This window comes from Phaseolus vulgaris, chromosome 10 (assembly GCF_000499845.2).
Source record: "Phaseolus vulgaris cultivar G19833 chromosome 10, P. vulgaris v2.0, whole genome shotgun sequence".
NCBI lineage: Eukaryota > Viridiplantae > Streptophyta > Magnoliopsida > Fabales > Fabaceae > Phaseolus > Phaseolus vulgaris.
Genome location: NC_023750.2, coordinates 19,651,142 through 19,672,107, shown reverse-complemented (window position 1 = coordinate 19,672,107; position 20,966 = coordinate 19,651,142). Strand labels below are relative to the sequence as shown.

At 35.2% G+C, this 20,966-nt stretch overlaps 1 protein-coding gene across 1 annotated transcript; it reads right to left on the bottom strand.

The window, feature by feature from the left end:
* Positions 1-5,281: 5,281 nt before the first annotated feature.
* On the bottom strand, positions 5,282-6,865 carry LOC137818981 (cytochrome P450 94B3-like). The gene has a single exon (XM_068622661.1). The coding sequence runs from the start codon at positions 6,863-6,865 to the stop codon at positions 5,369-5,371; it is 1,497 nt and encodes a 498-aa protein (XP_068478762.1). The 3' UTR covers positions 5,282-5,368.
* Positions 6,866-20,966: the final 14,101 nt, after the last annotated feature.

The following is a 20,966-nucleotide window of genomic DNA, read 5'->3' as shown; positions in this document are numbered from 1 at the left end:
GCAGCCTAATCACAAGATCTTTTGATATTAGCTTGTTCAAATGATTCATGTGAATATGAGCAATTCTTCTATGCCAAAGCCAAAATTCATCTTGCTTGGATAAAAGACATCCAATTGAACATGGTGAAGAGATATCTAGAAGATACACATTATTAACTCTCTTACCTACCAACATTACCTCTTTGGTGTTGGGTAGACAGATTTCACATGTGTTTGTCTTGAACATCACTTGATATCCCTTGTCACAAAGTTGGCTAATGCTCAGAAGATTATGTTTTAGGCCTTCAACAAAGAGCACATCATGGATTACCAAGTTGTCCTCATCTCCTATGGATCCTCTTCCAAGAATTCTTCCTTTGTTGTTATCTCCATAGGTGACATGAACCTCTTCCTTGAAGAATATTCTCAGGAACTTTGATTTGTCCCTTGTCATATGCTTGGAGCATCCACTGTCCAAGTACCAAAGTTGCTTGCTCTCCTCCAAGATTTCCTACAAAAGAGATTTTCAAGTACAAAGGTTTGGTCCCCTTATGAATGTGGGTCCATCTGGTTTATACTCATCAATAAAAGCTTTATTTCCCTTGGGAATCCACTTCATAAGCCCTTTAGGAACAACACGTTTTCTGATTTTACAGAATCGCACAGAATGGCCTCTTTTCATGCAATAGAAGCATGTAACAATCGGTTGTTTCGATGGTCCAATCGATTGTTTTTCTGGCATTTTTTAAAATGATTTTGAAAATCTATCTTGTTTGTTTTGTGGATTAAAACCCAATCCAGATTTTCCAAAAACATAATTTTGAGATGCTAGCACACTCTCAAAGTTGGATTGGCCTTTAGAAAGCTTATCCACTGTTTTGACAAGATAATGGACCTTCTTTTCAAGATTTTCGCAATTTTCACAAACTAGAGTATCACACTTGCAAGAGGAATTTTTGTAAATGATTTCCAGATTTTCAAAATCTGTTTTTGAATGTTCTAAATCCTCTTCCAGTGCCTTTACTCTATTTTCAAGCCAGCTGTTCTTTTCTTTTAACCGATTGTTCAAGAGAGCCAATCGGTTGGCTTCTTCATGCGTTTCTTGAAAGGCTTGAAGTAATTGACCATAATTTTCAAAGTTTGAGGAGTTTGATGAACTTACACTACTTGAGTCATCCTCCCTTCTGACCATTAAGCACAGATTGAGGCTTTTCTTATTTTGCCTTCTCTTCCTTCTTGCTTGACTCTTTGTCATTGCTTCCTTTGGTTCATGAGCAACCTTGAGTGTCTCCCACATTTCCTTAGCAGTTTTGCACTTTGATATCCTGAAAAATTCATTAGTATCTAGTGCAGAAGCTATAATGTTTTGAGCAGACCTATCAAGCTGAGCCATCTTACATTCATCATTTGTCCATTTGGACAAAGGTTTTGCAATGAAAGAGTTATCCTTTTTGAACTTTGGAATGTAAGGACCATTCTCAATTGAGTCCAAAATTGTTTGATCAATAGATTCAATAAAGATTTTCATTCTTGCTTCCCAAAACTTATAATTCAATCCACAGAAAAAAGGTGGTTTGTAGATTGAAGCACCCTCCTCAAAAGATAGTTTTCCAGCCATAGAAATTTTTTTTAGATCAACTTGAATAACTTTCAAGAACCAAGCTTTGATACCAATTGTTAGAATATATGGCCTTAAACGAGAGGGGGGTGAATTGTTTAAGAAAGATTTTTGTAAACTTTTAACCTTAGAATGAAAATTCTTCAAAAGAACCTTGATTAAGGATTCAGTTTTTCAAAACAAACAGCAAAAGCACAAAGCTGGAAAAACAATCGGTTGTTTTAGCGAAACAATCGGTTGTTTATACCAGTTACAAAATGACAAAACTGAATTTAAAGAGATAGGGATAGAGAAATTGTACACAGTTGTTTATACTGGTTCACTCCAAATCCAGAGCTACATCCAATCTTCTCAAAACCCTGAGGAAATACACTAAGTAATCACACCTTGATCACTTACACAGCAACCAAGAGAATGACCTTGAACACCTCAAGAAACACACTCTCCTTGGCCAACACTAAGATTGCTGATCTTGAACACCTCAAGAACACACAGCCAATCTCAGCAAACACAGAAACGAATTGTTCAACAGATTACAAATATTACACTTGTTACAGATGAATATCTGAAATCAATACACGTAGAATCCTATTCCAGCACCTTGATCAATCACAAACTCTTAAGCAATCTCAGCACTTTGAAAAACTCTTTAGAAAAACTTTGTCAAAAGATTCTTAATTCTCAAATCTGTTTTTCTTAATATATTCAAATATGTAGTTTGTTATCAAATCTTAACAAACTCTTAAATTGCATTAAAAGATTGGTCAAAGCATTTAATGACTGGAGCGTGTTCAATTAAAGCATTTAAAGCTCAGTCAAACACAAAACAGTTGTTCTGTTATGATTCCAAAACAAACAATCGGTTGTTTCCTCAAATCAATCGGTTGTTTTGGTACTTAACAGTTTCAACCTTTCAAAAACAGTTTTCAATCTTTCTCAAAACACCTAAGTATAAACAATTGGTTGTTTCGACAAAACAATCGGTTCATAACAGAACTTTCTGGGTGCCCTGGGAGCGTACCTACCCTCCTCTCGTACTACGCACATGGTTCGACCCCCGGGCGTGGCCCTCTCATGGGTCGTATCTATCCCGGGGGTCTCCCAGAGGTGGCGTGGGTACTTCACGAGTCAGGCTACTCCCTACTGGTACTAAACTATGGCCTTGAAGCCACCTTTCTCTTACTGCTCTGAGGTACTGAGGCCCCTCGTGGTGTCGCCCCCTCCACGGTCTTTCCTACCCGTGGGTATCGGGGGGTGACACCGTCGATGCCTTAACTTGGCGACGCCTCACCCTAGGACACCTCAACCTAGCGACGCCTTAACCTGGCGACGCCTTAAACGGTCAACCTATTGACTTTCCTCCATGGCCCCCTGATAGGTCCCACCATATGTTTGACTTTGGCTTTGACTTTGACTTTGATTTTGACTTTGGTCAACGCCCGGGGACGGGATGGTACAGTTATGTAAATAAATTGGGCCCACTTTAGGTGTCCAAATAGCAAAGATATGCTAGAATAAGGTGCCTTTAGCATAATAGGGGTGTAGATATCATTTTAGCTTGTTCCTTGCCCTTTAGGAAGACATTTTGACCTAGTTTCTAGAAAGACAAGCCTGGGATGCGGGATTGACTTAATAAAACCCTAGGGCAGCCCCTTTTTTCCCTTTTCTCATCCTACCCCTCTTGCTTGTTATCCAAGGCTCCTTCTCCTATAAATATGAGGCCTACCCGTTGTATTTTACAAGTTGAAATTAATAGAAGATGAGTTACTCTGCACAAATTGTGTGAGGTGTTAGTGAGGTTTGAATTCCTCTTAACATTTAGGTCTTATCTTGTGAGTATTGAGAGCTCTCAAGTGGCGGCTATCTTCACTTATCTTGGAGGCCAATCACACTTCAAGTGGCGTGTTCCACTTCTCAAATCGATCACATAATCTTTCTCCTTCCTTCATCTATTCTTCCATTGTCATTCCATTTTTACTATTTGTATCATGTTCTTGTTTGGTTTTCCTTGTTTCCATTCAACAATTCTATTTTGGTTTCTTTTCTTGTTCTTTAATTCCACTCCTTTGTTGAATCTAAAGCTAATGTGTTTTAAATCCTTTTTGAAATAAAGTGTTTTTTTCCAACTAAGTGAAAAACAACCTGTTGTTTTGTCGAATCAACCAGTTGTTTTACTCTTAGGAGTTTTTGAAAAGTTGAAAATTGTTTAAGTTTGGTTGACTTAACTGCCAAACCAAACAATCGGTTGTTTCGTGGTTTCAACCGATTTTTTCTTTGAAAATTCTAACAGAATTATGTTTTGGTGGTTCAATGTGCTTTAAATGATTTTCAACTGAATACGCTCCTTCATTTAATGCTTTGACCAATCTTTGGAAAATATAAATAGTTTGTTTATGTTTTCAAACAAGTAAGAAAAACAGATTTGAGTTTTTAAGTTGTGAAAGAGTTGATTCAAGTTTTGAACATTCACATCAAAGCTTTGGGTTTTCTAAGAGAGTGAAATAGGATTGCATTTGTATTGATTTCAGATTGTTCTGTAAACAAGTGTAATCTCTTCTCAACCTTCTGTATTTCTGGTGTTGTGTTGCCAAAGAGCGTTGTGTGCTCTTGAGGTGGTCAAGATCAATACTCTTGGTGTGTGAGTTGCCAAAGTGAGTGTGTTTCTTGAAGGGTTCAAGGTTACTGCTTTGGTGGATTGTGTGTTGTAATCTGGTTTGATTACTTAGTGGATTACCCAGTGGTGTTTTGGGGATTGGATCGATGTAGCTCTTGGTTTAAGAGTGAACCAGTATAAACTGTTGGTGTATCTTTCTCTTACCCTTAAACTCATTTAAATTCTGTTTTTAGTTTTACTGGTATAAACAACCGATTGTTTCGCAGAAACAACCGATTATTTTTCTGCTGCTTTGCTGTTTTATTGTTCTTGTTCTTGGCTAACCTGACTTCTGTTCTGGATTCATAAAAAGAATTTTGTTAAACTTCAAAAAAACCATTTCAAAAACCTCTCTTAAACAATTCACCCCTCTCGTTTAAGGTAATATATTCAAACAATTATAAGTATGAATTTTATTTATCCAAGTAAACTTGTGTGATACTGATATGTTGTATATTCAAAAGTTCATTCTTTATTCCACGTGAAGCGAATTAAAGAAGATATAATGTTAGTTTTCAAATGCAAGAGCAAAGTAATTGAAATATCAAATGTAACACTTTTTAGATTAAACTTAATTTTTCAATTTTTACGTATTTTCTTTATCATCTTTATATATCAAATTTCATCTTTACATATTTATATTAATTACTTAAGTCCTATCCTTATATATTCAACTTATTAAATTATTCAATCCAAAATAAAAACATAGAAATACTTTCTAGTGAAACTCCATATTCAACAATCAAACTATGATTGAAAATATTAAACACATAATTTGAATCACTAATACAAATTAGAGAAAACTAAATATGTTTAGATAATTCAATCTTTGGAATTGAAGTCGTTCTTTTAAAAACTACTTTTCTATTTTAAAATTATGGTGAGAGACACGATTCGTTCACTTATATAATTTCTTGAAAATAATTTTCTAGAAAATTGCTTTAATGAGGAAAAAACGACATTTTTTACTTTATTCATATAAGATATAATAAAGTATTTTTTTAATTTTTGATAAAATTGAAATGCTTAAATACATATAAAGATTGGTAGCCCGGTAAGGAGATGAGCTTAACCACTTAATTTCTTCTCTCGTTTGTAGCAGTACTCAAGGTTCAGTCTCACTTCTCACTTCTCAATTTGATCCTGACATTGAATCCTCCAGCCATGTGAGCTGTTAAAAGAGGAACAAAACGCGGGTGTTCATGAGAGACGGGTGAAATAACAAAATGATTAAGGATGGAAGCCACCACATACTCCATCTGAATAAAAGCCATTTCTCTCCCAAGACAAACTCTTGGACCCGCCTGAAAAACCGGAAACTTATAAGGATTCACACACTTCAGAACCCCCTTATCAACATTCTCTTCATCAAACCAACGTTGTGGTTTAAACTCACAGCAATCCTCCCCCCACAGACCCTCCATTCTCCCCATCCCGTATGGAAAATAAGTCACTCTATCCCCTTTCCTAACGTGGGTCCCATCAGGTAACACGTCAGCAAAACCCGCATGCTTCGAATCCCATGCCACCGGCGGATACAGCCTCATCGACTCACACAAACACGCCTTCAACAATTTCATCTCTTTCAAACACTCATAATCCAAACCCTCACTTCGCTCTTTTGCACAATAAACCTCTTTCACAAGCAACGCTTCTTCCACTCCATGCTTCGATAACAACCAGAACAGCCACGTCATCGCCGCGGATGTGGTGTCTCTCCCAGCCATTATCATACTTATAACCATATCCCTCACCACCGTCTCCTCTTGCCCTGCCTCCAACAACCGTACCAGCAAATCGGTGCCACCTTTTCCTCCATTAGATGTGATTTCATCTTTCTTTGCTTTTACGATCTTCATCACTGACTCATGCACCAGCTTCACGGCTTCCTTCAGAGCCTTCTCTGACCCCACGTTTAGCATTCTCTTCACCTTCCACACCAGAAACACTGGCGACGCGCCGCGTGCGGCGCTCACCTCCGACGCGGTGTCGAACGCCGTGAGAAGAGGCGGAAGCGGCTTGTTCAGGTCCAGGCAGCACGGGTCGTAGCCCAGCGACACCTTGCACACTGTGTCGAACGTAAGTCTCCGCAGCACGTCCTGCAGGTCGATCACGTGGTTCTCCCGTGATGCCTGCTCAAGTAGTGGAATAAGCCTGTGTTGGACCTCTTCCTTGAGCGTTTTCACGATGAAGTCCTTAAGGGAGCGCGTGCTGAACTCGTGGCTCGCTAGCTTGCGCTGCGCTTGCCAGAGCTCGCCGTCAACGTTGAAAATCCCGCACCCGAGAAGGTCGCCAAGGATTTCAGTGAAGGGTTTGCCTTTGGGGAAGTTACCGAAGTTGGCCTTCAGAATGTACTCTACGTTGTAGGGGTTCGCCGTCACCACTGTGCGACGGGCGCCAAGGCGTTGAACGACTATGGTGTGGGTTGGGGATTGGGCTATGTGTTCAGTGTACCAGTCGAGGAGACGGTGGCGGTTCTGGTAAAAAGAAACAAGGCATCCAATGATTGGGTGTGAAGGAGGTGCATGGTTATGGTGATAACAACCTTGTTTTCCGTTGAAGAAACGAAAGAGAAACCCTAAGGACAGTAGAAGAGTTAAGTAGAAAATAAACATGGCTTGAGGCTGGGAGTGTTTATTACACAAACTGTACTGTGATGATGATTCTTACGGTTGGAATGCAAGGTGACTGCTTAGATATATATATAGTCTCATCACCATCGTCCACAGTTGTATAAAATCTGGACTTCCTAAAACATTGTTTCTAGATTGCCGATATGCTACTTTGAAAAATAAATAAAAATAAACAGGTTTTTTTCGAAAACTAGTGTAATTTTTATTTTGATTTTCTCAAAATGGATAAAAAAATTAGTTTCAGAATAAATAAATCGCCAATAATTAAAAAAAATATGTCAATCGTACTCACGATTTAACAAAAATAAAAAATCATATATGTAAAATATGATTTCAAATAGAAATCGTTAAAAAAATTCACCAGTTTTTGGAAAAAACCAAATAAATAACATCTACTAATAATATTTTAAATTATAAAATAAATGAAATATAATTAAAATATTAATTTAAACCTATTATAATAATATAATGATATTCTAAATTAAAAAATAAATTAAATAGGATTAAAATATTAATTTATTGAGATATTAAGTACATATTTTTATTGAATCTATCACCACCCATGTTCAAAATGCTTGAAATAATTACTTCTAGTTTACAATTTAATATATTATTATTTTAATTATATTCCTTTTATATTTTGATAAATATTAATATATATTATTATATTCCTAGAATAGGTTGTAAAATGAGAGTATTTTCTCAGTGGAAAACTATAATTTTTCTTTCTTATAATCATAGAAAAATATTTCTTCGTCACTTTTCAAAAAAGTAACATACGGCACACTTTAATAATATAATAATGTATATTAAAAAATTTAATTAAAAAATAAAAAAAATATTAAATATTATTATTTAGGGATGTCGAGTGAATATTTTTTATTTGGTAAATATAAAAGTATTATCACCCCTATAAATATAATATATACCCTTTTAATTAAATGAAGTAAAGGATGATCCGACCTTGTACGAAAAAAAAAGACTATGTGGCTCCAGTCCATACCAAAAAAACCAACAACATATCCCCCCCCCCAAAAAAAAACTATATAAATTATCACCACCGTGCCCAAGTAAAACTGAACGAAAGCTTTATAATCTCCAAACAATCCTTATTACCTACACCTTAAAAAAAGAAAAACTGCTGATGCAAATAATTAATATATACCATAATATGCATACTATGGAACTACAGGACGGTGAGGTCCTATTTTGAACTGCAGCTGATCCTAACTCATGGTGTAGTGTCTTAGAGTTACGGAGGGCACAAAAGAAATGCGCCGCAAATTAGTAAATGGTTGAGAAAGAGACAATAAAAGGTTGAGCACGTGATTTATATGTCAATATTGGAGATAGCAGTGACATGTTCTACTAGAAAGCTAAACAATTTAAAATGATTGATATTTTATATTTGGTTAACTAGAGTGAAGAGAATTAGATGAAACATATGAACATGACGTGTCGGTGTTAGATACTTGTATCGGATACCGACACTTATATAACACTGGTAGGACACGTTATGGTTCTAACACAATTATAATATGGTTCTAACTAAATTTTAAAAAAATATATATATATTAATTGTATAAATTTTTATTATGATTATAAAAATAAGAAACAAATCTTTTTGAACCAGTTATGAAAAATATCTTTCTGTTCAAAAAACAAACCTGAAACATACTTATGCACATAAATCTTTATTGTCAATTTATATAATTTATAATTATAATATATATATATATATATATTTTATCCTCGTATTCTATATTTTAAAAATTATACATATCCGTTTCTGTGTTGTATCAGTATCTATTCATAAGATAAAACACTTTTATAAACTTTTGAAATTGTATGAGTAATGATAGAGAAAAGAAAAATAAATTCAATTATTACCCTCTCTTCGCTACTGAATTGATAAGTATTTGAGTATCACATTCCGATCTTGAGTTCAAAATTGAACGGATAAGACCGTTAGAAATTGGACAATTTGATTTAAGTTGAACTTCATTAAATATATACTCTGGATCTAAATATTTAAGAACAGGAAATGTAATAAAATTACATAAAAATTAATTTTTGTTAAGGTATTTAGATTGTTTTAAATAAATAATTTAATTATATCACGAAGATAATGAGATGAAATTATTATTATTATTATTATTATTTTGGACATAATATGTTTTGATAAAATTTAACGATTTTTATTAAATATTTCTAAAAAAAAGATTTTTTTTATTTAATTTATATTTTAATTTGAAGTTTTAGGCATATTTTTTTTATTAGAATAAAATTGAATATTTATACGTATGATTTGTTATTAAAATTAAAGGAGAGAAAAAATTTCAGTAAAAGCAATATGTGATGTTAGCTGACAAACATTAATTATTAACAAAAGATGTGGAATATCTCCATCAATTAGAAAAAAGTATGAGAAAAAAATATATTAAAATAAACACGAGGATAATAGAGCTATGTTTTAAGCACATGTAGCATACCGACCACTTTTTCCATTTTGTTTTCGTCTCATGTGTATGATGGTGTATCCATAGCTTCTTCTTATAGCTTCTTAATTAGTTGTCAAGCGATTATGCTTGATTGAACATTGCATCTTTCTTAGTCCGTGGACTTTTTACACCACTATATTACGAACTTCGTTTTCGCAAAAAGAAAATATTGTGGACGGTCCTCCAATAATTAAATACATACATATTTTTTTCGTTATTCTTTTTATTTTAATCTTTTATTGCATCAACCGTGACGTCCATTATTCTCTCTCTACCTTTTCTTTCTTCCCCTATTTCGCCATAAAATAGAGGCAAGTTTTTCATTCTAAAAACATTTGTAGTTTTCCGTCAACGCCACATACGTCTACTTAGTGTTTCCAGTGGGTATATTATTTATTAATTCTCTGAAGTTTCGAAAAATTATTACTGTCGGCTAATAGCTGCAAAACTTTTAAAAAAATCTATTGTTAATTAGAAAATAATATCGGCTTTGTGTTTCAGAAGAGAATCACTATAAAGACACTAGTTAATACATTACATGTCTTTGACCCTACATAATTTTCATTTTGAATATTGATTAGTCTTAATGTGAACTTAGTTGACATTACAGTTAAAATATTATTTATATTTAATGTCGATTTAACTGACTTAAGGAAAATTAAATTTAATATTAATGTATGTGGATTTAGGTGAGGCTAACAAAGTTTTAAATATTTTTTAATATTTATTTTATTTGATTAAACATTAATTTGACTGTTTTTAACAAACATTAGCTAATTATTTTAAATTATTGTTGAATTATAAAATGTCATTTATTTTGTTTTTTTAATAATGAGGTAGTTCTCGCCGGTTGACTCAGCCGTCGTTGACTTCAAAGGTTGGTGGTGACTCCTATTTTTCGGTGGTTTCTGCTCTCTCCTTGGGTGGTCAAGAGTGGCTCCGCTGAAACAAAGGGGGCCCTACCTGTTGATGGCACTCCGATGATCAAGTCAGTACTGAGCTAAGAAACAGTAAGTATGTAAAGCAGTTTCAGTCTTAGAAACGACGTACCTTTGTAGGGTTCTTACCACCCTTTACATAGGTTGTATCTAGGTCAACTCCCTGTCCCACGAGGATCTTCCCATAAGTGAAATTAGGGTTACTGGTGAGGCATCTTGTGACGCGTTGTACAAGCTTAGCGCAGCCGCAACACAGGACTTGCCTCTTCTAGAGTGCATAATCTTAACAGTATGGCCGCCAGGGTACCAACTCATGCACCAGCGTTGTGGGGCCATCTGTTCTATGGGTGTCCTAATTATTCACGTGCCATGCATGCAGTCTATCATTGGAAACCCTAACCCTTATGGGCCTTAGCGCTTCTAAGGGATACTTACTTGTGCGAGACCTGAACGTACTATACACACCACATGCATGATCTCCCTCGTGACTTAGGTTATTCTTTCGTCTGGGTGATAACTCATTATTATTTCTGGGGCCCATTTACGTGGCATAATAATGCGACCGGACCACCGAGGTTTGATGTCAAAGTCTGACGCCGATGTCTGACGTCGATGTCCGAGGTCTAGCTAGTACAAAGGTAATTCAAAAATATGATGGTGTTGCTTTCATTATTTATTGGAATCCTTGGATTGTTGAGATGATTGGTGGAAGCTAATGGATGAAATAGACAAGGATGGCTCCAATGGAACTATGATTTTCTTAAAGGTGCATGAGAGGTAGGAGGAGTGATTCGTTGGGCCATATCACTTGGGGAGGTGAAGAAGAAGATCAAGGTATCTATTCTAGAGAGGTCTAGACAAGGGAGTGAGAATGCTTGCAAACTTGGCAGCAATTCACTTATATATTGATCTTAGAAAATGAGAGCCAAGCACCTAAATTTATAGGACAGAGGGCTGGACATTTTGGAGCCAAAATTTGAAAATTCAAAATAAAACTCTCCAATGAGAAAGTGTCATATGGAGTTATGCTTTCCATGTCTAGCTCACACCTTCCATGTTAAATCATTTCCACTCCTGGGCTACCATGTGGATGTCCATGTGCTCCATGCCAAGGTAATTTTCGTCCTCTAACATACCCTAGACGTCTTAGGGTTACATTGGGTCCAAAGAAACCTAATCGTTATCCTAACTAGTCACTTTTAGACCTATTTTTTTATTGGTCCAAATACAAGCCCAAAAACCTATGCTACTTGGCCCAAATATTTGGTCCATTTATTTTATGCTACTGGGCCCAATACATGGCCCATGAAATCCTAAAAAACTTTATACAATTTATTTTAGCTAAAGCTTGGCCCAAAATAATGTTGCCTAGTTAAACAAAACTCAGTCTTCTTGTATTCTTCTGACGAAAGCTCTAGTTTATGTTTTGATGAGTTGGAGGTATTCTTGGATATGTTTGTACATTCCTTCATCCTAGAGTTTTCCTCTTGATTGGGCCTACAAAAATAAACAAAATCCCAATTAGACCCATATTTGCGTATAAATCCATAAACAACCTCTAGGTATTCATCCTCCTTATATGTTGTTGTGTGTGGCAGGGCACTTTGCCATCATCCCCTCCTTCTTGAGAGGATTTGTCCTCAGATCTACAAGGTTGATCTCGAACAACAACCTTATTCTTGCTTTGAAAACTATGCTCTTCCTCGTGGATCAAATGACCATTTGTTGGAGTCGTCAAACAAATCAAATGAGTTAGTTTCAGCAGTTGTATAAAACTCAGTCTTATTAAGTTGCCATTCCTCTTGTTTTTGGTAACTTTTCACAAGATATCATTAGAGGGGAGTACATAATTTTATTTTCTATGTTTTTCCTCCATTGTTCTAGAATTTTATTACTAGACTCTTTAGACACTACCTTTTGTTCGAGAAGAGCTAGTGATTTTTTCAGTTTTTATTTTTTGTTTTAATCTTATTTGATCATCTAACACTTGAGAAGTTGTTAAAGCATAATTTTTTTTTCATGTGTGAAGGTAATCTCGTTGGTATGACCATTATGCATGGAGTTTTTAACAAATTTCCATGGTCGTCTCAATAAGACATGACAAGTTTCCATAGGCCCTACATCACATAAAATTTTATCTTTATAGATGCCTACAGATAACTCAACCTTCACCTGTTGGTTAACTATCAATTCCATTGTTAGCCACTGAAGCTTATAAAGTTTGGAATGGGGAATGACACGAAGATTTAACTTTTCAACCAGTCCAACACTTACAGCACGATCCGCTATCCACAATGAGATAACAAATATTTCTAAAATTTTACGTGTATGAAATACATTCTCTCTTTGTGAATCAGATAGAGGACTAGACTGATTGTTAGGGTTACACTAAATTATGAGCAATCCACCCTCACAAGGATAGGTTGTCTTACTTATTTTATCATCTGTACTTGGTCTTTTACCACTTGTGAAGGTGTTAAAGGACAGAGTACAAACTTTTTTTCCTTGTGGGTAAAAGTTATCTCGTTGGTAAGACCATCATGGGTAGTTTTCTTGTCAAATTGGCATGGTCTTCCCAATAAGATATTGTTAGAATGGATGGCTTTAAACTAGAGGGGGGGGTGAATTGTTTAAAGAGGGTTTTCGCAAACTTTTAAGCCAAGAATGAAATTACTTCGAGAAACAAATGATAAGAAATTCAGTTTGCCAAAACACAAAGCAAAAACAACAGCACCAGAAAAACAATCGGTTGTTTCGCAGAAACAATCGTTTGTTTATACCAGTTTGCAAAAATTAAAACTGAATTTAAAGAGATTAAGGATAGAGAGAATGCACAAAGATGTTTATACTGGTTCACTCTAAACCCAGAGCTACATCCAGTCTTCTCAGAAACCACTGAGGAATTCCACTAAACAATCAAACCTAGATCACTTACACCACAACCAAAGAAGTGACCTTGATCCCCCTCAAGACATACACTCCTCTTGGTCAACACACCAACACTAAGAAAGTTGATCTTGATCCCCTCAAGAACACACAACACTTCTCAGCAAACACACAAGGTTTCTTTCAACAGATACAAGGATTACACTTGTTACAAAACAAATCTGAAATCAATACAAGAGAAAATCCAATCTCACAAACTTTGATCAAACTCAATCTCTAAGCAATCTCAACTCTTTCAAAATCTGTTCAAATCTGAAAAACCCAAATATGCTTTTCTATTTGTAAAACAAAGTTGTTGTTTGTTATCAAATCTGAACAAAATATTAATTGCATTTAAAGATTGGTCAAAGCATTAAAAACTGGAAAGTAAACAGTTGGAAAATCATTTAATGCTCAGTCAAAGCACAAAACAGTTTTCTGTTATGGTACCAAACCAAACAATCGGTTGTTTCCACGAATCAATCGGTTGTTTCCACGAATCAATCGGTTGTTTTGGTTTTGACAGCAAGTCAACCATAAAAATAGTTTTCAACCTTTTCTAAAAACACCTAAGTATAAAACAATCGGCTGTTTCGACAAAACAACAGGTTGTTTTTCACTTAGCTTGAAAAACACTTTTTTTTAAAAGGATTGAGAGTGCTTATGCTTTGGATTCAATCAAGAGTGGATTACACATTAAATCTACCCCAGATCCTATCTAAAAGGACAACTCAGCAACAGCAAGCACAACCAACCTTCATCATCCTTCAAAGGGTTTGGATTCTTCAAAGCTTGAACACCACTTGGTTCAACAACTATGACAAGCTTACATGGGTACTACATCACATAAAACATCATCTTTGTAATTCGCCATAGGAAGGCTGACTTTTACCTGCTTATCTAAAGTTAAGTTCCCATCTTCATTAAGCCATCGAAGTTTATAAGGTTTTGGGTGGGGTAAAACTTGTAGATCAAGTTTTTCAACCAACCTAGTGCTACAACAGTTGCAGCAAGATCCATTATCCACAATGAGAGAACAAGTGTTTTCTAAAATTTTACATCTTGTATGAAATATGTTCTCTCTTTGTGTTTCATCTTTCATGTTAGGTTGATTGTTGAGGGTTCCTTTGATCATAAATAATTCTCCCTCACAAGGATATGCCCTCTCACTCTTTTCTTTTTCTTCTCCCCTACTAGACTCATCTTCTTGGCTATTATATTCATCTTTGCCCCTTAGGATCAGGGTTCTCCTATTTGGACATTGGGATTCTATATGACCTCTACGAAGACATTTGAAACATTGTATGTCTCTAGTGCGAGTTGTGGGGTAGACACATCCTTTCCTAGGCTCTTGGGAGTTTCTACTTTGGATTTATCTTTTGAAAAACTATCCTCCCTTTCCTTTTTGTATTCCTTCTTGGGATAAGAGTTAGAATAAGAACTTTCCTTGTGACTTGACCACTCTTATCTTTTATGCGTTTCAATCTGACATTTCTACTAAAAGTTATTATTATGTTATTCATTGCCTTATTTTGAACAACTTTCAGTTTTCATGCATTTCAATCCTACTTCTCTATCAAAAGTTAGGATTGTTTGCTTTTGCACTGGACAGAGCGCTCAGTGCTTGGTGCGCGGGTGTGGGTAGCTCGCCTCGGTGGTGGGACCATGGTATGGGCATGAGTTTTTGATGGAAGAGGCCTCAACACCAATCCATTGAAAGGCCACCAAAATGTCAAATTGAGGCAACCACTAGTGTTATCGTCAAAGAGGGGTTAAGAGGACGCATTCTTTAATTCTTTTGTCATAAACTCTAGTGTAGAATAGTTTTTACATTTTTTGTCAAAAGTAGCATAGTTTAATTCTTTTGTATTTTTTGTTGAAACATGAAAAGTGGTACCTAAAATGCTAACTTAAGTTTAATTAGAGTTTCCTACTCCTAATTAAACTTAGGTCCAGCCCACATTTAGCCTAAGCGTAAGGTTCTAGAACTCCTAGCACATGGAAGAATTCTAGAACCTACCTCACATGTGTTGAATTTAGGAGCCACCTTCCCATGTGCCAACATTTGAATTTCCCTCCAATTCTCTTTTCATATTCAGCCCACTCTTGCTATATATAGAGGAGTTTGGATCATGTAAATTGAAGATTAATACATGAGTGAAATTGCTGCCAAAATTGTGCCAATATCACTCTTTGCCCAAAACCTCTAGGTTATCCTTTTGATCTTCCTATACCATCACCTTCCAAGTAGAGTTGGCCTCACCACTCTCAAATCCTACCTATCATGCACCTTCAAGGTCACCAGCACTCCTAGGAGGACCTTATTCCATCTCCAATTCATGAAGCTTCCTTAAATCACCTTCAAAACCGAAAAAGGAGGACACAAATTCATCATTTGGTATCATGAGCTACGGTTCTACAAGAGCTAAGTGTCTTCTTGCATTTTAATTTTTGTGTTCTTCATTTTTCCGTGTTGTTCTTCAATTCTCCATGTTGTATTGCTGTTTTTTGCATTTTAATTTGATTTAGATGTTGTTTGAAGAAATGCAATCAGTGCATTGTGTTCAAATTGTTCTTAAGCTTCTAATTTTCACATTTGTGTAGGAATCCATATAGAATTGTGTTGGTGTTCTATTTTTAGTTTGTTTGAGTCTTGTTTGCAATTCTATTCAGTTCGTTATGTGTCTTTAGTCATTTTAATTTCTGAATCCAATTGTGTTTTGTCTAAGCCATGTTTCTCCTAATTTGTCATCAAATCCATGTAGTGCTGATTTTGTTGATAATTTTGGTTTCTTGATTTGATTTGAGTCCAAATCTATAATTCTGTGTTTGTTGATCCTTTGGTGCATTTTTTCTTTTAGTTTGAGTTCATATTTGTATGTTAGATCCATACAAATTCATATACATTCATTGCATTGTGATTTTGAAGTTCTTCATTCTGTTTTTAAATTCCAAAATTAGGATTACTCTATTTTTCAAATTTTGTGCTGGCTGTTTTTTGTTATGAAATTCAAATACGTTGAAGAAAAATTATGAAAATCTGGATCTATACAGTTTGATGTATTAGAAAATCAAGAAAAAAAATCAAAATACAAAATAGAAAAAAAATGATAAATAAAACAAAAAAGTGTGCATCCTGGCGCCAAAATATATGGTAGTTGGACAAGAATTTTGAAAAGTTTATCACAATTATTTGGTGCATAGTTTTGGTGTGATTCCAGCGCCAAAAGTTTTCTAAGACCTTGAATTGTTGTGGTTCAAATTTCAGAATCAAATTTCAAATAGCCAGCTCAGCATAAATTTTATAAGTCACGCTTTTTAGATCTAAAATTTCCAGTAGTGCTGTTTTGGTTTTTCTAGTAAATTCTAGTGCCATTCTCTAGGTTCAATTTCTGTGCTACCTTTTGTTGAGTGTCTATTTTTTATTGCTTGTCCAATATTATTCAATACTCCTTCTAGTTGTGTCATATAAATCAAATCCATTTGCTGTTGTCCTATTTTCTAAATTTGAATTGTTTCTTGCTTTCATTTCTTGACCTCTAAAATTGATTGGAGAACAAAATTCAAATTGGTGCTTGTTAAGTGGAATTAACCTTGTGGTGAGTCCATCCCTACTTAGTAGGTACTGTTTTGAAGATTTTAATTGGCTAACCATAAGAGGTTAAGGCAAGGAGCTGCAGCAAATACAAATACAAATACATACACTTTGTAGAACACATCAAGGAAGATCAACCACAAGCCAAGGAGTGCATAGTTTAGGAAATCTGATTTTTATTTTGTGTAATTCAATTTCTTTGTATTTCTTTGAGTTGTAATTACATTCAACCTTGATTAATTAGTGGATTAATTGTGTGTAGACGGTGAGTGTGTCTTAAATGGCTCCAAGTGTCTAGAAGCCTCACCTTAGGAATCGTCTAGTTTAAAGCTTTGTAGTTAGCAATCTTTAATTTGTGCTTAGCTAATTGCTTTACTTTAATTACTTGTTTTTTATTGTCAAACTTGATTTGCATTGTTTAATTGCTTTGCATAAAAATTGACTTTTCATTCCTAATTGTGATCTAAGTAAATTACTTAGAAAAAGAATTGTGTGAAGTCTTGAGGGATAGGTTTTGGCAAGGAAAGACTTGGTACTTAAGAGATCCTAGTGATCCACCTCTCTTTCCTGGAAAGCTACCTTCATTACTTTCCTTTTCTTTTTTGAGGTAAAATACTTATAAACACAAAGTTTTAGTCATGTCAACCCACTCTTCTAAATCTAGTGAAAGTGATATAAAGTCCATTAAAACTCTTTTAAAACAATTAGCCAAGGACTTTCAATCATTCTCATATAGACAATTGGAACATGAGGTACAAATCAAAGAGTTGAAAATGGCTAAAGAAAAGGATGAAAGCTCTAAAAAATCTAAAAAAATATATTCACATGCATCTAGTTCTCACAATCATGAATCTTTTGGGGAAGGAAGTCTTAGGATAAATGAATATTATCAACCACCCCCTAGGAGAACAAGAAGAGAAAGAAAAGAACAAGAGAGCCCAAGAGAGGTTAGGGTAGATCTACCTCATTTTCATGGAAAAGAAAACGTAGAAGTCTATTTAGATTGGGAAATGAAGGTAAAACAATTATTTGCTTGCCATAGAGTAAGTGAAGAGAGGAAAGTACCCTTAGCCACTCTAAGTTTCCAAGGCAACGCTATGTATTGGTGGATGACCCTTGAAAGAGAGAGACGCCTTCATAAGGACCCTCCCATAGAATATTGGAATGATCTTAGGGGAGCTTTAAGACGCCACCATATTCCCTCCTACCACAATAGGAAGTCAATGGACAAACTCCAAGGACTTCATCAAAAAAATCTAAGTGTAGAAGAATATTGGCGAAAGATGATGTTATATATAATAAGGGCAAGGGTTAATGAGGACAACCATACCACCATATCTAGGTTTTTAAGTGGTCTCAAACTTGAGATAAGAAACAAAGTTGAACTTTTACCCTATAAAGATTTAAATGACTTGATTCAACTTAGCATTAAAGTTGAAAAACAAATTTTGAGAAAACAATCAAGTCAAAAACAAAGTTCATACTGTGTATCTTATGACAAGGATGAGTTCCAAAGAGGGGAAGAACATATAAAAGAAACATCTCTAAAACTTTCCCAAAACCTAGCCGAGCATATCTCACACACTCAAGCTAAAGAAATTCAATGTTTAAAATGTCTTGGTAAGGGTCATTTAGCATCTAATTGTTCCAATGAAAGATCTATGATCTTAAGGAACAAAGATGAATATAGTAGCCAAGAAAAAGAAACTAGTGAGAGTGAAGAAAATGAGAAAAAGAATAAGAAAGAAATAGAAAAGCCAAGTGAGGGGTTGTGTGAATCTATAAAGAATGAGGAATATCTTACAACATCCCTTACAAGCATAGTAAAAATAGAATCTTTAAAGAGGGATTGCATAAGTAAATATATAGTAGTTTATGATTACCTAAACCACCTTAGGGAAGTTTTCTTAGTGTTTAGGGCTAATAGTTTGTTTACTAATAGTGATAAATGTATTTACTAATAGTGTTTAGGGCTAAATGTATTTGCAAAAACTTTGGATGTGTTACATGAACATTTCTTTTGGCCTCATATGCATAAACATGTTCATAGTTTGTGTGAAAAATGCATAGCTTGTCGTAAAGCTAAATCTAGATTGCATCCCCATGGTTTATATACTCCTCTTCCTATGCCTTCAATGCCTTGGGTTGACATTTCTATGGATTTCATCTTAGGATTACCCAAGACATCAAAGGGAAAGGATTCCATTTTTGTGGTAGTGGATCGTTTTTCAAAGATGGCTCACTTTATTCCTTGCCACAAAGTGGATGATGCATGTCATATTGCAAACCTCTTCTTTCAAGAAGTGGTTCGTTTACATGGTATTCCTAGAACTATTGTGTCCGATAGAGATTCCAAGTTCTTGAGTCACTTTTGGAAGACCTTGTGGGTTAAGCTTGGTACTAAACTTTTATTTTCTACCACTTGTCACCCACAAACCGATGGTCAAACCGAAGTGGTAAATAGAACTTTGGGACAAATGTTGCGATGCTTTATTTCCGGGAATACTAGAGTTTGGGAGAATTTACTACAACATGTTGAATTTTCTTATAATCGTGTAGTAAATTCTACCACCTCACATTCTCCCTTTGAGGTTGTCTATGGGTTTAATCCCTTAACACCTCTTGACCTTCTTCCTATTCCCATACTTGATGATGTCTTGTGCAAAGATGGGGATGAAAAAGCTTCTTTTGTGAAAAATTTGCATAAAGACATCAAGTTGAGAATTGAGAATAAGGTTGGCAAGTATGCTGAAATTGCCATCAAAAGGAGAAAAGCATTGTTATTTGATGAAGGTGATTGGGTTTGGCTTCATTTGAGGAAAGATCGTTTTCCTACTCAAAGGAAGTCCAAACTAATGCCTCGTGGAGATGGACCTTTCCAAGTCCTAAAGAGGATTAATGATAATGCTTATGAGTTAGATATGCCTGATACATACCTTGGTAGTCATACATTTAATATCAGTGATCTAACTCCTTTTTCTGTAGGTCTCCAGAATTCTTGGTCGAATTCTCTCCAACTCGGGGAGTATGATGGAGATCAAGATCAAGAAGAGGTAGAGGCCGAAGATCAAGATCAAGAGGAGGTAGAGGCCGAAGTTGAAGAGGCTCAAGAAGACATTAGCCTACCTCAAAGGCTTACAAGGAGCAAGTTTAAAGAATTAGGAAGTAGTGGTAGAATGTTTTCTCTTTTTATAGTGTCTTTTGTAGAATGTTTAAATATATAGTTTTTAGGAAGGTGCTTAGAGGTAAACATTAGATACCTCTTTTGTAAAGCATCTTTAGGCTTTAGTTTATAATTTTCTAGAAGGTGACTCTTCATGAATCACTATAGGCGTTAGGAGTGAGTGAAAGGGGACTTTTGGTTAGCTTGTAGTGCAAGCTTTGTAGCCTCATGACCGGCCCTTGCTCCTATAAAAGGAGGGCTTAGGTCCTTCAAATAATAGAATTGATTTTTTGAAGTAATGAAACTCTCCCAAATTGGTGATTGAGTGAGTGAGAACTTGCCTTCTCCTCTTCCTAGCCTCATCTTGAGTGCCTTGGTTCCTCAAGTGGCGGAAATTCACACTTATCTTGGAGCATTCACACTTCAAGTGGCGTGTTCATCAACCAAGTTCTTCAACCACATAAGTCTTCTCTCTTTTCCATCTATTTCTTTCATCTCCAAGTCCATATGAACTTCTAAAACATGTCTTAGGTCCTTTCTATTCGGTGTTTTAGCTTACTTTTATGTTTTGTTCGGTTCATCTTCTTCTTTGCTGAATATAATCGGTTCATCTTCCTTCTTCCTTGCTTTTGTTCGGTGCATTTCATTTGTGAAGCATTTTAATCGGTTCATTTGAATTCTTAAGCATTTTAATCGGTTCAATTGGCAAGAAATGGACTTCCATATGAGTTTTGGAGTGTTGGCTCAAGTTTTGGTGAGTTCTTGAAACATAGAACATTGATCCAATTCTAGAAAAGTGCCTATTACCTTTCCAACTCAAGTTGATTCCATAAAATGTCAAAGAATCATCTATATCTTGTTATTGGAATCATATCATGTGGTATCTAGTGTTTAGGTTTCTTCTTGTTTGTGTTTTGAGTTGTTTGTAGGCTCTTTAATTCAAGAACTCTATATTCTTGTT